This window comes from Mandrillus leucophaeus, unplaced genomic scaffold, assembly GCF_000951045.1.
Source record: "Mandrillus leucophaeus isolate KB7577 unplaced genomic scaffold, Mleu.le_1.0 Scaffold23, whole genome shotgun sequence".
Taxonomy (NCBI): Eukaryota; Metazoa; Chordata; class Mammalia; order Primates; family Cercopithecidae; genus Mandrillus; species Mandrillus leucophaeus.
This window is the reverse complement of record NW_012102365.1, coordinates 2,260,420-2,276,123: the sequence shown is the minus strand read 5'-3', so window position 1 is coordinate 2,276,123 and position 15,704 is coordinate 2,260,420. Positions and strand designations below refer to the sequence as shown.

At 48.2% G+C, this 15,704-nt stretch overlaps 1 protein-coding gene across 3 annotated transcripts; it reads left to right on the top strand.

Moving 5' to 3' along the window:
* Positions 1-6,829: 6,829 nt before the first annotated feature.
* On the top strand, positions 6,830-12,893 carry IFI6 (interferon, alpha-inducible protein 6). Of its 3 annotated transcripts, none has more exons than XM_011981695.1 (5): positions 6,830-6,923; positions 9,675-9,776; positions 10,417-10,503; positions 10,586-10,735; positions 12,480-12,893. In XM_011981695.1, the coding sequence occupies exons 2-5, from the start codon at positions 9,707-9,709 to the stop codon at positions 12,572-12,574; spliced, it is 402 nt and encodes a 133-aa protein (XP_011837085.1). In that variant the 5' UTR covers positions 6,830-6,923; positions 9,675-9,706; the 3' UTR covers positions 12,575-12,893. The 3 variants fall into 3 exon arrangements, with proteins under 3 accessions (XP_011837085.1, XP_011837084.1, XP_011837083.1); XM_011981694.1 differs by having other exon boundaries at positions 6,839-6,923; positions 9,675-9,788; XM_011981693.1 differs by having other exon boundaries at positions 6,839-6,923; positions 9,675-9,800.
* Positions 12,894-15,704: the final 2,811 nt, after the last annotated feature.

The following is a 15,704-nucleotide window of genomic DNA, read 5'->3' as shown; positions in this document are numbered from 1 at the left end:
ACTGCAGCCTGGGCAACAAAGTGAGACCTTGTCTTAAAAAAAAAAAAAAAAAAACTCAAAAGATATTGCCATAGTTAGCTGAGCATGGTGGTGCCCACCTATAGTCCCAGCTACTTGGGAGGCTGAGGTGGGAGGATCACTTGAGCCTGAGAGGTTGAGGCTACAGTGAGCTGTGATCACACCACTGAACTCCAGCTTAGGTGACAGAGCAAGACCCTGTCCCCTGCCCCTGCAAAAAAGATACTGCCACTTTATTAAAATCCTATTCAATCATTAATAGTTAGTCCCATCCATCATATTGTATGAATGTCTCCCACGGTGACGTCATTCAGGTTTGCAGACTTCCATTCAATCTTGTCAGGTTCCAAAAGCAGGAGTGATCTCAGCAAATATATATCACCCTTTCCGACATCTGGGATAACTGACCACAGACAAAGTCGTCTCTTGCTCTGAGACTCCTTTGAGGTGATAATGTAATATTGGGTTTCCCTCAATTCATAGTCCATTTAATTAATTTCTTTACCCTCAGCTACTATTCCTCCTTCTCTCCATTAATATCCAAAGAGTATACCTTTGGAAGGGACATTAGGATTGCCACTGTGCTGGTCTACATTGCAGCCAGCAATACTAGTCTAGTAAGTACTCTTCCTTAGTTCACTCCAATTCGAATAGGATAAGATAGCAAAAGTGTAGAACTTGCGGGCGATTTTTACCACCAGGTAGTACGGCTGCATTCATTGTTAACTCCAATTTTGCACAACCCACCTCCATCAGGCCTTTAGGAATTGTGACATAAAGTTTAAAAAGGTAGTTCTAGTTTTTTGCTTAGGAATCATCCCTGCTGCCAGCGCTTTCCAGAACTCAGGGAAACACTTTTATTTACCAGTTTATTATAAGGGATACTACAAGTGGGGACTGTGATAACGTAGCTGCAGCCCTGATCCTAGGACTACATCAGGTAGAGGAGGGAAAAAAAAAAATGTTTTTGAAGTGATTTGGGGAAGAAAGAAAAACAGTTATGGCCATTGTACCAGTGTATTCCTCCCTTGGCAAGAATTGAATAATCATAACAGCATCCTCCTCACTCCCTTTTTTCCTGGTCTATTGGAAACAATGAGGAAAATCTAGCGGGGGCACTCTTTTAGTCTCCACTTGTGTTGTGTGAGCAACATGCAAGCCAGTCTTTCATGCTTTCATCTCCCCCTATTTTAGACAAGAAATGTTTCAATTACCCACTCCACTTCTCTATCAAACTATTACTTTGAGGAGGATATCTCTCTGCCCATTATTATTATTTCATTTTAATTCCTTTTTTTTTTTTTTTTTTTTTTTTGAGACAGGGTCTTGCTCTGTCACTCAGGTTGGAGTGCAGAGGTACAATCACAGCTCACTGTAGCCTTGACCTCCCAGGCTCAAGCGATCCTCCCATTTCAGCCTCCTGAGTAGCCGGGACTGCAGGTGGGCACCACCATGCTTGGTTAATTATGGCAGTATCTTCTGAATTGTATGTCCTTTTTTTTTTTTTTACGACAGAGTCTTGCTCTGTCTTGGAGTGCATGGAATGCAATGGTGCAATCTCGGCTCACTGCAACCTCCACCTCCCAGTTCAAGCAATCCTCCTGCCTTAGCCTCCCAAGTAGCTGGGGAGTTGTATGTACTTTTGATGTAAGAAATTCAGGTTTTTAGAGGATGGGTTAATAGGTGCAGCAAACCACCATGGTACACGTATACCTATGTAACAGACCTGCACACTTTGCACGTGTATCCCAGAACCTAAATTAAAATTAAAAAGAAAAAAACAAAGAAATTTAGGTTTGAAGGCCTGGTGCAGTGGCTCATGCCTGTAATCCCAGCACTTTGGGAGGCTGAGACAGGTGGATCACTTGAGGTCAGGAGTTCAAGACCAGCCTGGCCAACATGGTGAAACCCTGTCTCTACCAAAAATACAAAAATTAGCCAGGCATGGTGGCACATGCTTGTAATCCCAGCTACTTGGGAGGCTGAGGCAGGAGGATCACTTGAACCTGGGAGGTGGAGCTGCAGTGAGCCAAGATCATGCCACTGCACTCCAGCCTGGGTGACAGAGCAAGATCTCAAAAAAAAAAAAAAAAAAAAAAAAAAAAAATCTAGTATCTTCTAAAAAAAAAAAAAAAAAAGGGAGGGGTGGTGTTTGAAAACCAGAGGTGGACCGTGATATTGTGAAATAGATATTTGAAATAAGTAATGAAGCCTCCATAAAAAACCAAAAAGACAGGGTTCCAAGAGTTTCCCAATAGCTGAACACATGGATGTTCCTGGCGGACGCTGTGCCCATTCCCCCACACCTCATTTCCTGGCATACGATTCCTAAAATCCTTGGTGTCTCCAAAGTGATGCCTTCTGTATACTAATGATTTCGTATTTGTTTATTTTTTAGAGACGGAATCTCACTGTGTTGCCCAGGCTGGACTTGAATTTCTAGGCTCAAGTAATCTTCCCACCTTAGCCTCTTGAACAGCTTGGGCTATAGGTGTATGCCACCATGCTTTGTATACTAATGATTGACTGATGGCTAGCAGTCCCTAGGTAGCTTGAGGATAGGGCTGGTCACTGGGAAGACCAAGGCAGGGTTAAAGGGTTGGAACTTTCAGCTCCACCCACTGAAGGGGAGAAGGACTGAAAGTTAAGTTGATCACCAGTGGCCAATGGTTTAATCAATCATTCTTATGTAATGAAGCCTCCATAAAAAAAAAAAAAGACAGGGTTCTGAGAGCTTCCTAATTGCTGAACACATGGATGTGTCCTAGAGGACGCTGTGCCCATTCCCCCATACCTCACCCAACACATCTCTTCATGTAGCCTTTGTAATTTCCTGTATGGTAAACTGCTAACTGTGTTTCCCTGTGCTTTAGGAGCTTCTCTAGCAAATTAATCGAACCCAAAGAAGGGGTTATGGGAATCCCAACTTGCAACCAGTCGGAAGTTCCAGAAGCCCTGATTTGTGTCTTTGAGGGTCAGTGTTGAGGAGTCCCTCAACCTGTAGGATCGATGCTCTCTGCAGGTAGACAGTGTCAGAATTGAATTGGAGGCTGGGCACAGTGGCCCATGCCTGTAATACCAGCACTTTGGGAGGCTGAGGCAGGCAGATTCCTTGAGCCTAGGAATTTGAGACTAGCCTGGCCAACATGGCAAAACCCCATCTTTACAAAAAATACAAAAATTAGCCAGGCATGACGGTGCACCCCTATAGTCCCAGCTACTCGGGAGGCTGAGGCAGGAGGATTGCTTGAACCCAGGAGGTCGAGACTGCAGTGAGCTGTGATTGAGCCAACCTTGGTGACACAGTGAGACCCTGTCTGAAGAAAAGAAAAAAGTGCTCACTTCGTCATATACTAAAATTGAAACAATACAGAGAAGATTAGCATGGCCCCTGTGCAAGGATGACATGCAAATTCATGAAGCATTCCATATTTTCATTTTAATAATTAAAAAAAAAAGAATTGAGGCTGGGCGAGGTGGCTCACACCTGTAATCCCAGCACTTTGGGTGGATCACTTGAAGTTGGGAGTTTGAGACCAGTCTGACAAACATGGAGAAACTCCGTCTCTACTAAAAATACAAAATTAGCCAGGTGTGGTGGTGCAAGCCTGTAATCCCAGCTACTCAGGAGGCTGAGTCAGGAGAATCGCTTGAACCGGGGAGGTGGAGGTTGCGGTGAGCTGAGATAGTACCACTGCACTCCAGCCTGGGCAACAAGAGTGAAACTCCATCTCAAATAATAATAATAATAATAATTGAATCAGAGGACACCCAGCTGGTGTCTGCTGCTTGGGGTGTGGGGAAAAAACCCCACCCACACATCTGGTCTGTGGTGATTGTTGCGTTGAGTGAGAGAATAGAAAAAGCGGGCCAGGCGCGGTGACTCACACGTGTAACCCAACACTTTGGGAGGCCGAGGTGGGTGGATCATGAGGTCAGGAGATCAAGACCATCCTGGTTGACACAGTGAAACCCCATCTCTACTAAAAACACAAAAAATTAGCTGGACATGGTGGTGGGTGCCTGCAGTCCCAGCTACTCAGGAGGCTGAGGCAGGAGAATGCCGTGAAACCGGGAGGCAGAGCTTGCAGTGAGCCGAGATCGCACCACTTCACTCCAGCCTGGGTGACAGAGTGAGACTCTGTCTCAAAAAGAAAAAAAAAAAAAAAAAAAGGCACATTAGGTCGTTTTGGTTTTTTCTTTCCTCTTAACTGTGTGGCAGGTTCAGGCCACAAAACAAGCTATGCTGCCACCTCTGATTATATGATCCAAAGATGCAGCGTTGCTGGATGTATCTGTGTAAAGACGGATAATGATTCTGTAGGGAGGAAAAAAAATAGGATTCTGTAGAGAGTCTCTGAAAGTCCACACAGGAGAATGCAGTTAGGATTCTTAGGATTCTGGAGTAAGGCTATGGTTACTGTGGTCCCTTTGGGAAAAGAGGCCCTGATATGCCACTGAGCCCCAGTAGTGACTGTGCATCTCACCACTGGATGCCAGGTAGCTATACATCTTAAGTTGGGTATTATCAGAAAGGTAGAGCAGCAATTCCATATGTGATGGAAGCCGGGCACATTGGCTCATGCCTGTCATCCCAGCACTTTAAGACCCCGAGGCAGAAGGACCACTTGGAACCAGGAGTTGGAGACCAGCATGGGCAATGTAGTGAGACCTCCATCTCTAAAAGAAATATAAAAATTAGCTGAGTGTGGTGGCACATGCCTGTGGTCCCAGATACTTGGGAGGGTGAAGTGGGATGATTTCTTAAGCCTAGGAAGTCAAGGCTGCAGTAAGCTATGATTGTACCACTGCACTCCAGCCCGGGCAACAGAGTGATACAATCATACCCTGTCTCTAACAAACGAACAAACAAACCAACAAAACAACAAAGAGGCTGGGCACAGCGGCTCACACCTGTAATCCCAGTACTTTGGGAGGCAGAGGTGGGCGGATCACCTGAGATCAGGAGTTCAAGACCAGCCTGGACAACATGGCAAAACCCCATCTCTACTAAAAATACAAAAAAAATTAGCTGGGCATGGTGGTGCGTGCCTGTAATCCCAGCTACTCGGGAGGCTGAGGCAGGAGAATCGCTTGAACCCGGAAGGCAGAGGTTGCAGTAAGACGAGATCACACCACGGCACTCCAGCCTGGGGCACAGTGCAAGACTGTCTCAAAAACAGAAACAATAGCAACAAAAAACAAAGAACAAAACAAAACAAAAATATATGATGGAAATGGTATATTTAAGGCTGAGCAAAAGGGGTCTAAAAGGCATGAGTAAATTAAATAAACGGGGAGCTCAGAGTCCTGTGGCACCCAACTCTGTCTCTCTGGGTTTTCTCCTTGACCCACATATATGGCCTCATGGAGTGTTCCCAGCAACCAACAGATAATGGAGGAAAAGAGTCGAACCCAATTCACAGATAAGTCAGTATAATATTTTGGTACCAGCTGGAAATGGACCACTCTATTACAGCTCCAGTTGGGGGTGGCCCTGAATAATAGTGAATCCTCCCAGGGGGCAGAACTAGGAGCAGTATACCGTGTTGTTCCCTCTGTATGCAGAGAGAGAGAGAGAGAGAGATGGACTGAGGTACAGGTATACACCAATTCCTAATAAGTGGCCAATGTCTTGGCTGGTCGGTCAAAGGCATGGATGGAACAAGATTGGAAGATTGGGAATAAGCAGGTGTGGGTTGGGGCATAAGAATGAACTCTGAATGGACATAAAGCACGTGGATCTCTGTGTCTCATGTTAATGCCGACCAGAGATCACCTGCTGCAGAGGAGGCTTTACAGCCCGATGGGCAGGATGTCCCATCCCATGGACGTCAGCCAGCCTCTCAACTTAGCCCCACTATTGCCTTGCAATGGACCTATGAGTGTCTCTTGCAAGGTAAGGCTGGGGGTTAGAAATGAGTCCAACAACTTGGGCTCCCTCTCACAAAAACTGATCTGGCAATTGCCAAAATATAGCCAATCTTCCAGCAGCAGGTAGCAATATGGCAAAATTGCTCAATGAGAATAGCCAGCCATCTGGTGGCAGGTCAATTATTTCAGACCCCTTCCACTTGGGAGAAGGCAATGATTCATCCTTACCGGAATTTCTATGTTTTCCAAATGGAGGTTGCATTTCTGACCTATAGTGCTTCAAGCATCACCAGCCAAAGGCTTTAAAGAATGCTCGGTTCATTACCTAGGGCCAGAGGACCCATCTTGAAACTCAAGATGTATCATGATGGCCACACGAACACAGGCTTCACTGGTCTTACCATATGCCCATGCCGCAGAAGCAGCCAGCCTGAGAGACAATGGAACAAAGTGACTTAATTTCTAAAGTTCTGGGGGATTATAAACAGCATATGGTGTGTCACATGACTACTGTGGGATTGGAAAAAGATCATGTAAATAGAGCACTTTGCACAGATCCTGGCATGCAGCAAGTGCTCAATAAATGGTAGGTGTTGTTTATTAGCTGGATTGAAGGGTGAAAGGCCTGTGTGCCCCAGGGGGAGCTGGTGATCAGGCTTCACTAAGCCCAGTATGGCTGTAGCTCTCACCATAGTGTGACATGCTTTGAATACCCTTAGGGGCTCCAAAAGTCCTCAGCTTGAAGTGTATTTTTCTGCCAGCAGGCAGCACACAAATGCTTCTGCTGGGCGGAGCTGGGAGAGAGGGGAAAATGAAACTGCAGAGCGCAGGGGCTGGGAGAGAGGGGAAAAGGAAACTGCAGAGTGCAGAAATAGAAACTCCGGCAGGGATTGGCTGCCTGGGGTGAGACGTGGGAGGATCCGCAAGTGATGATAAAAAGCCAGCCTTCAGCCGGAGAACCGTTTACTCGCCGCTGTGCCCATCTATCAGCAGGCTCCGGGCTGAAGATTGCTTCTCTTCTGTCCTCCAAGGTAAACTCAGGAGCTATGAAGTGTGGGCATCAAGCTGCCACCCTCTGCCAGGCTGCCTGCCTGCCTGTAAATCTCATGTTCTGAGAGCCAGGAGGCCCCTTCTCCAGGGAGCAGCATCCCTGGGTCCCTTTTAGTGCCCTGGGCTGGGACTTGTCTAAGAGGATGGGTTGGAGATTTTAGGGAGACTGGATACAAAACCCCAAGAGGCATGAGACCCAGGTTACAGGTGCAATATCAGCGATCTGTGGCCTTAGCCCTGTCACCTCTTGGAACCTTAATTGCTTCCTCTGTAAAAGGAAGGTTAAGTTGCCTTACCTGCTCAAAGGACTGGATGATTTTAGAAGCCCCTTTATTATAGGATGCAATGTGACAGTGAGTTCATCTTTGAGGATAGATGAAGCCATCTGGAATGGTTGTTAAAAATGTGGGCTTTGGGGCCGGGGCCGGGCGTGGTGGCTCACACCTGTAATCCCAGCACTTTGGGGAGGCCAAGGTGGGCAGATCACGAGATCAGGAGTTCGAGACCAGCCTGGCCAACATGGTGAAACCCCGTCGCTACTAAAAATACAAAAATTTGCCGGGCATGCTGGCACATGGCTGTAATCCCAGCTACTCGGGAGGTTGAGGCAGGAGAATCCCTTGAACCTGTGAGGCGGAGGTTGCAGTGATCTGAGATCACGCCACTGCACTCCAGCCTGGGTGACAGAACGAGACTCTGTCTCCAAAAAAAAAAAAAAGTGGGCTTTGGGTATTAGCCAATTGTGGGTTTAAACCCTGAATTTTCCATGACCTGGCTAGGCAGCCTTGGGAATATTACTTAACCTCTCTGAGCTTCAGTTCCTTACCTATAACATGTGGTTGATAACAATGGTACCGACTTCATGGTATCATTATAGATACAAGTGGACTGCATGCCATAAAGTGCTAAGTACTCAATACTTGAGAGGAGTTTCTTGTTTTTCTTTTTAATTTAAGGAAATGGCATTGAGCTGACAAAGGTCGCGTTAGAGGTGAGTCTGAGGGCATACACATTTTCCAGTTTTGTGGTATAAAGGAAAGAGCATAGGTTCTGAATTTTGACAGTCTTGAATGTATACCCATGTTACACAATTTGCTGTGTGACCTTTATCCCTTGTGATATTGTAAAATATATTTTTTCATCCCCCAGTTGCTGGCATACAACTCCTAAAATCCTTGGAATCTTCAAAGTGATAAATATCTTTTGAGTGTTAACTGTCTAATAAGTTGAGTGATGGCTGGCATTTCCTCTGGGGAGGGGAGAGGGGCTGAAGGTAAAGCTGATTACCAATGGGCAATGATTTAATCAGTCGTGCCTATGTAATGAAGCCTCCACAAAAACACAAAAGGACAGGGTTTGACGAGCTTCCAGATAGCGGAATACAAAGAGGCTCCCAGTGGGTGGTGCTTCTGGAGAGGAATGGAAACTCCATGCCCTTTCTCCCATACCTTGCCCTGTGCATCTCTTCATCTGGAGCATTTGTAATATCCATAAGGAATCAGTAAATGTGGCTGGGTGTGGTTGCTGACGCCTGTAATCCCAACACTTTAGGAGGCTAAGGCAGGCAGATTGCTTGAGCTCAGGAGTTCAAGACCAGGCAACATGGTGAAACCCTGTCTCAAAAAAAAAAAAAAAAAAAAAAAAAAAAAAAAAAGCTGGGTGCGGTGGTGCATACTTGTAGTCCCAGCTACTCTGGAGGCTGAAGTGGGAGGATCACTTGAGCCTGGGAGGCGAAGGTCGCAGTGAGCTGAGATGGGGCCGCGGCACACCCGCCTGAGCAACAGAGTGAGACCCTGTCTCAAAACAACACAAGATCAATTTTTTTTATAGAAAGAAACCAGCAAATGTAAGCAAAGTGTTTCCCTGAGTTCTGTGAGCTGCTGTAGCAAATTAATAAAACTGCAGAAGGGAATTGTGGGAACCCCAATCTATAGTCAGTCAGAAGCACAGGTAAAACAACCTAGGGCTTTCAATGGGCAGTCTGGGGGACTGAACCCTCAACATGTGCGATCGGCCACTATCTACCCATAGTGGTGTCAGAATTGAATTTGGGGACCCTCAGCTGGTGTTCACCAGAGGACTGATTGCTTGCTTGCTGGTGGGGAGAAACCTCCACACATCTGCTATCAGAAGCCTCTTGTACAGTGAGGGAAACTGAGTTTCTTTTTCCACACACCCTTCCGTACTTTCTTTCTGAAAAAAATTAAATCGATGTGAGGCCAATGTTTGGTGCCTGTAGATATTCAATGCATTGTAAGAATGAGTTTATCTTTAAAAAAAAAAAAAATTTTAAGCAAATTCTATGCGTCAGGCACTGTTCAAAGTGCCGGGGATACAGCGTGGAACAGTTACTAAATTCACAAGTACCCTCTGAAATAGACTCTATTAATACCCTAATTTTAGAAATAAATAAACTGAAGCCCAGAGAAGCAAAGTACCCTGGTATCCTGCCCAAGGTCACTTGGGTACAAGGCCAAGAACAACCACAGTCATGATATTGACATCTGCGGAAAACACCGTGCGAATCCGCACACCCACCGGTTGGGGCAGGGACATCTCTGCCACTGATGCGGAGAGGAAACGGATTCCCGAGGCTCCTGAGAGGGATCCTGGATTCCGTTCACCGCACCTCGCTGCTTTTTACTGATTCAGTCGGAATTGGAAGGGAAAACAACGGAGCTGATGAGCTCCAAAAATGCTCCGGTGACCATCTCCCTCTCGCCTATTCGCAGGTCTAGCGACGGAGCCTGCGCGCGGCGCCACCATGCGGCAGAAGGCGGTATCGCTTTTCTTGTGCTACCTGCTGCTCTTCACTTGCAGCGGGGTGGAGGCAGGTGAGAATGTGGGTAAGGGTGCGGGTAAGGGTGCAGGTAAGGATGCAGGTAAGGGTGCCGGTAAGGATACAGGTAAGGGTGCCGGTAAGGATGCAGGTGAGGGTGCCGGTAAGGATGCAGGTAAGGGTGCCGGTAAGGGTGCAGGTAAGGATGCCGGTAAGGGTGCAGGTAAGGATGCCGGTAAGGATGCGGGTAAGGTTGCTGGTAAGGGTGCAGGTAAGGGAACAGATAAGGGTGCAGGTAAGGGGACAAGTAAGGAGGCAAATAAGGGTGCTGGGGGATGGGAGGAGGGTGGGATAAGGGAGAGAGTTTCAGGGTCCCGAGTGTAGAGATTCTGGCGTGCTTCTGTAGAGACCCTGGCAGGGTTCATTTCAACGGACAGTGCAGGGTTGGTGTCGCCAGAGTCCCAGATTCAAATCCCACTACTCTGTTCATTCCTCCATCCTACCGAAATTTATTCAATGCTAGTTCTGTGCCAGGCTCGGCGCCCAGGGAAAAGTCCCTTCCGCTCTGTGAGGCTCTCTGAGTAGGAGAGCGGTGGCCCCCGCCTCCAGGAGTGGTCCTGAGCATCAGACACAGAGCAGGGGACCCCTGCATTCCACCCCAACACCCCCACTACGCTTTGTCTGCTCTCCTGCAGGCAAGAAAAAGTGCTCGGAGAGCTCGGAGAGCTCCGACAGCGGCTCCGGGTTCTGGAAGGCCCTGACCTTCATGGCCATCGGAGGAGGTGGGTCTGGAGGGGGAGAATCTCGGGCAGGTGGGGCGGGTCTCTGCCGAGGGCGCTCCCTCACCCGCTCCTGTTCCTCCAGGACTCGCGGTCGCCGGGCTGCCTGCGCTGGGCTTCACCGGCGCCGGCATCGCGGCCAACTCGGTGGCTGCCTCGCTGATGAGCTGGTCTGCGATCATGAATGGGGGCGGCGTCCCCGCCGGGGGGCTAGTGGCCACGCTGCAGAGCGTTGGTGAGTGCGGGGCCTGGGCCCCTGGTAGAACGTTCTTTAATATTATTATTTTCATCATACATATGGGGAAACTGAAGCACTCAGGAATTAAGTAATTTACTCAAGCAATTAAGTAGTTTACCAGGAATTAAGTGATTATTTATTTATTTTGAGACGGAGTCTGGCTGTGTCACCAAGGCAGGCTGAAGTGCAGTGGTGTGATCTCGCTCACTACAACCTCCGCCTCCCGAGTTCAAGCGATTTTCCTACCACAGCCTCCTGAGTAGCTGGAATAACAGGCACACGCCACCACGCCAGGCTAATTTTTGTATTTTTAGTAGAGATGGAGTTTCACCATGTTGGCCAGGCTGGCCTCAAACTCCTGACCTCAGCTGATCCGCCCATCTCGGAGTCCCAGAGTGCTGGGATTACAGGTGTGAGTCACTGTGCCCGGCCAGGAATTAAGTAATTTACTCAAGTCTCCCTGCTAGTTTAGACCAGAGCCTAGATTCTGACCCAGTCAGTATGATGCCAGAAACCCCATTCTCAGTCTCAAAGGCTGGGTGCCTCACTGATGCTTTGGCCAAATCACAACAAGCCTCAGTTCTCTCAGCAGTGCGTTGGGGTGATCATCCTCAGTTTAACGTATTTTGAATCTGCTCAATCTCAGAGACCACAGTAGCAAAGAAATGTGGTAGAGTAACTCAAATCAATCTCACACCAAACGTGGTCTTGACTTGCACTTTTTGAACACCATGGAGGGAACAGATAGAGCTCACAGTGACTCTTCTATCTATCGACTGATCAGTCTATTGATCTACTTATCATAGATAAAGGTCAAAATAAGGTCTCACACAGCCAGGTTGGAATGCAGTGCATGATCACAGTTCACAGCAGCCTGGAACTCCCGGGTGCAAGCTATCCTCCTGCCTCAGACTCCCAAGTAGCTGGGACTACAGGCGCATACCGCCACCACGCCAGATTTTTTTTTTTTAGAGACAGGGTTTCATTGTGTTACCCAGGGTGGTCTTGAATTCCTGGGCTCAAGCAATCCTCCCACTTTAGCCTCCCAAAGTGGGAGATTGCAAGCATGAGCCACTGTGCCGGCCCAGAGTGACTCATAAAAAATGGCCTCACTTCCCTCTCTGTCCTCTCTCCCCACCCTACCCCCACCACTCTCTCTCACTCTGAGGCCTCCAAAATCCTGGAGAAAACCTGCCTCCGACAAACTTCCCTCTCTGCCTTTCTGAACCTTGCATTTTCTCTTCTCTCAATTCTGAATGGCAAAAGCCCAAAGAACCAGCCCAAAATAAGAGAGTCCTGCTCAGAGGGGGCCACACCCCTGCAATGGGAGGGGAAGAGTGTGGGCGAGCCCAGGGACACCTCTGGACTATAAAATAGTTGTCCTCTCACATGCCACGTAGCTGTGACAAGATGAAATGATCCCTGGCTTGTGAACCCCCCACACCCACACAGGGCTCCATGAAGGTGGCTGTTGGCATGATTAATAACATGGCATTTCCATGGCAGACATCCAGTGAAGGAGCCATTATTTTTGCCTTTTTCATCACAGAAACACATCTGTGATGTGGGATGTCAAGGCAAGGTAAAAATGGGACTCACTTTGTGGTAGTGCCATCCCCTCTCAGGGCCTCTGTTTCTCCATCTAGAAATGAGGAGCTGGACTCAACCAATGGTTTCCAGACATCTGGATTACCGGGCCTGGCGCTTGGGCCCCACTGACTCATCTGTGTTTGCTTTACAGGGGCTGGCGGCAGCAGCATCGCCGTGGGTAAAATAGGCGCCCTGCTGGGCTACGCCACCCACAAGTATCTCGATAGTGAGGAGGATGAAGAGTAGCCAGCAGCTCCCAGAACCTCTTCTTCCTTCTTAGCCTAACTCTTCCAGTTAGGATCTAGAACTTTGCCTTTTTTTTTTTTTTTTTTTTTTTTTGAGATGGGTTCTCACTATGTTGTCCAGGCTAGAGTGCAGTGGCTATTCACAGATGCGATCACAGTGCCCTACAGCCTCCAGCTCCTAGCCTCAAGTGATCCTCCTGTCTCAACCTCCCAAGCAGGATTACAAGCATGTGCCAACCATGCCCAGTATCCAGAACTTTCTCTATCACTGTCCCCAACAACCTAGATAAGAAAACAGAATAAACTTCTTCCAGAAAACACTTTGTCCTGCTGTCAATCGTGTTTGCAGTGAGAAACCCAAACAATCTGGCTCTGGCCTGTGCCATCCACACACCCCCATTCCCATTTTCCCTTCGAGTCAACCACAGCTCCTGGAACACAACCAGTTGATTTTGTTTCTGGGCCTTAGCAAATGTTGGTCTCTCTACCCAGAATGTCTTCAGAAGCTCATGTGCCTGAAAAACTCCTTTCTATCCTTCCAGACTCAGTTCAGACATCCCCTTCTCTGGACTCCTGCCTAGCAGGGGCCTCCTGTTTAAATGGACAGACTCAATTCCACAGGGTGCTTGGGGAGGCAGAACTCAGTTTCTTCTCACTGAGAGAAGCTTCCAGGTACTTCTCTGATTAGGCAGAGATGGAGAAGCCAGGTCTCTATTCTCTCAAGAAGTGCTAGTGATTACCCTCAGATGAAGAATAAACTCAGCCCTTTGCTCTGAGGAAAGGGTGTAACAGCAGCTTTTCGAGGGCTCGGCAAGGCCCCCATTTCCTCATAGGACTCTGGGGATAGGGAGAACAGTTTGCATATGGAGTTCATAGCCCTTCTGAATAGGAAGGAAAGGACAACCCAAACGCATAGGAAGCATTCCGTAAGTGTCAGTTATGATTGATTAAGGACTTGCCTAAAACAAAGAGGAAACAGCCAAGTGACAACCAGGAATTAGATCATATGACTTTGGAGTCAGGGTTTACTCTCTGGGGCTCACAGACCATATTCTTCGTTTCTTCCAAAGTTGGCACCAAATTAGGGTCTCTGCCCTTAGAAGAAGCCCCCTCCACTTATTCCCTTGGACAGCATCAAGGCCAGAGAGATGGACAGCTCTGCCCCGAAAGTTTAGATCTGAGGCCTCAGCAGGCCTCAGGCTGAATGACACTGGAAATGACCAGTTCTTTATAGGGATATTCCACCTTCCCCAGGATCCCTTGGGACCGGCCTGTGCGGGATAACTCCTTGCCTTCATTCTGCAAGTGATGGCGGGGGCTAAGGACACCACCGTGGATGGAACCCAGTTCCTACCTACTTGGGGCTTATGGTGCACTGAGGACCCCACCTTTTCCTTCCCTGTCACCACCTCCCACCCCTATCTCCTTTCACCTACCCTCACCCTTGCCAGCTTTCAGGGACCACAATCATCCCATCTACAAAGCCTGTGGCAGAAGGGTGAACACACACCAGAATTCACTATCACAAGGTCCAGAGATGCTCAATGCACTTTTAAGTAATTAAAATTTTTCTTGAGGCGGAGTCTCACTCTGTTGCACAGGCTGGAGTGCAGTGGCGTGATCTTGGCTCACTGCAGCCTCTGCCTCCCAGGTTCAAGCGATTCTCCTGCCTCAGCCTCCCAAGTAGCTGGGATTACAGGCACCTGCCACCACCTCCAGCTAATTTTTGTAGTTTTAGTGGAGAAGGGGTTTCGCCACGTTGGCCAGGTTGGTTTTGAACTCCTGACCTCAGGTGATCCACCTGAGGATCACTCCCAAAGTGCTGGGAATAGAGGCATGAGCCACAGTGCCTGGCCTCAATACACTTTTAGATGCCTCCCTGGCAGCAACCTTCAGAGAGATACATGGCTGAGTCCCGGCCCAGCTCCAGGACTGAGTCACCTCAGACAAGTTAAGTACAGTTTCCTTGTTTTTTTTTTTTTGTTGTTTGAGACGAAGAATCTTGCTCTGTTGCCCAGGCTGGAGTGCAGTGGTGCGATCTTGGCTCACTACAACCTCCACCTCCTGGGTTCAAGCAATTCTTGTGCCTCAGCCTCTCAAGTAGCTAGGATTATAGGTGTGCGCCACCATGCCCTGCTAATTTTTGTATTTTTAGTAGAGACAAGGTTTCACCATGTTGGCCAGGCTGGTCTCGAACTCCTGACCTCAAGTGATCTGCCCACCTCGACCTCCAAAGTGCAGGGATTACAGGCATGAGCCACTGCGCCTGGCCTTCTTCCTTGATTTCGAAACTAGGGTGAGGGTGTTAGATATCGTGGTCTCCAGAGCTTCCTCCTCTAAAACATCTGCTGAGCCTGAAGCACATGCTTCTGAGTCCCCTCAGCCCTGTCAGATCCTGGCTTTCTGAGGATGAATTTTATTTTTGGAAGCAGCCAAAAGCCACTCTGTAGTGCCAACTTTGGTGACTAAAGTGGGTGACGGTGTGGGGTGATGCCCATGTTTGGTCACAAATGAGGGTAACTAGAAACTAGCAGGGTTTGTCTCTACCCCGTCTCCACTAAACATAGAAAAATTAGCCGGGCGTGGTGGTGCATGCCTGTAGTCCCAGTTACTTGGGAGGCTGAGGCAGGAGAATCGCTTGAACTCAGGAGGTGGAGGTTGCAGTGAGCCAAGATCACCCCATTGTACTCCAGCCTGGGCAACAGAGCGAGACTCCGTCTCAAAAAAAAAAAAAGAATCCAAAAATAGATCCCATCTCTGACTGCCAATGTAGAGGCCCTCTGATCGCATCACTTTCCTATGGATCTGTTTCCCACTTTGTAAAATGGAGAAGGGAAGGAGCTGGACTCTCGTCCAGACCTAGAATGTCTTGCTCAAGTGCTCAAGTTAGGAGTGTCTTGCTCTTAAATAAAATATTTTAATCTAGGGATTTCCTTGTTCTTTAAGAGCCTTTCAGGACCCCCATACCCTTGAATCACCATTCTCCCGGTAGGGGCACTCAAAATTTCATGGTGCTATGTGCTTATCTGACCACCAGGTGGCAGTACAGTCCTATCTTGGAATCCATCAGCCCTCATCAGCTTTGAGCAGCTCCACAATTACCAACAGCCCTCCCTGGGGCAGGCCCCACC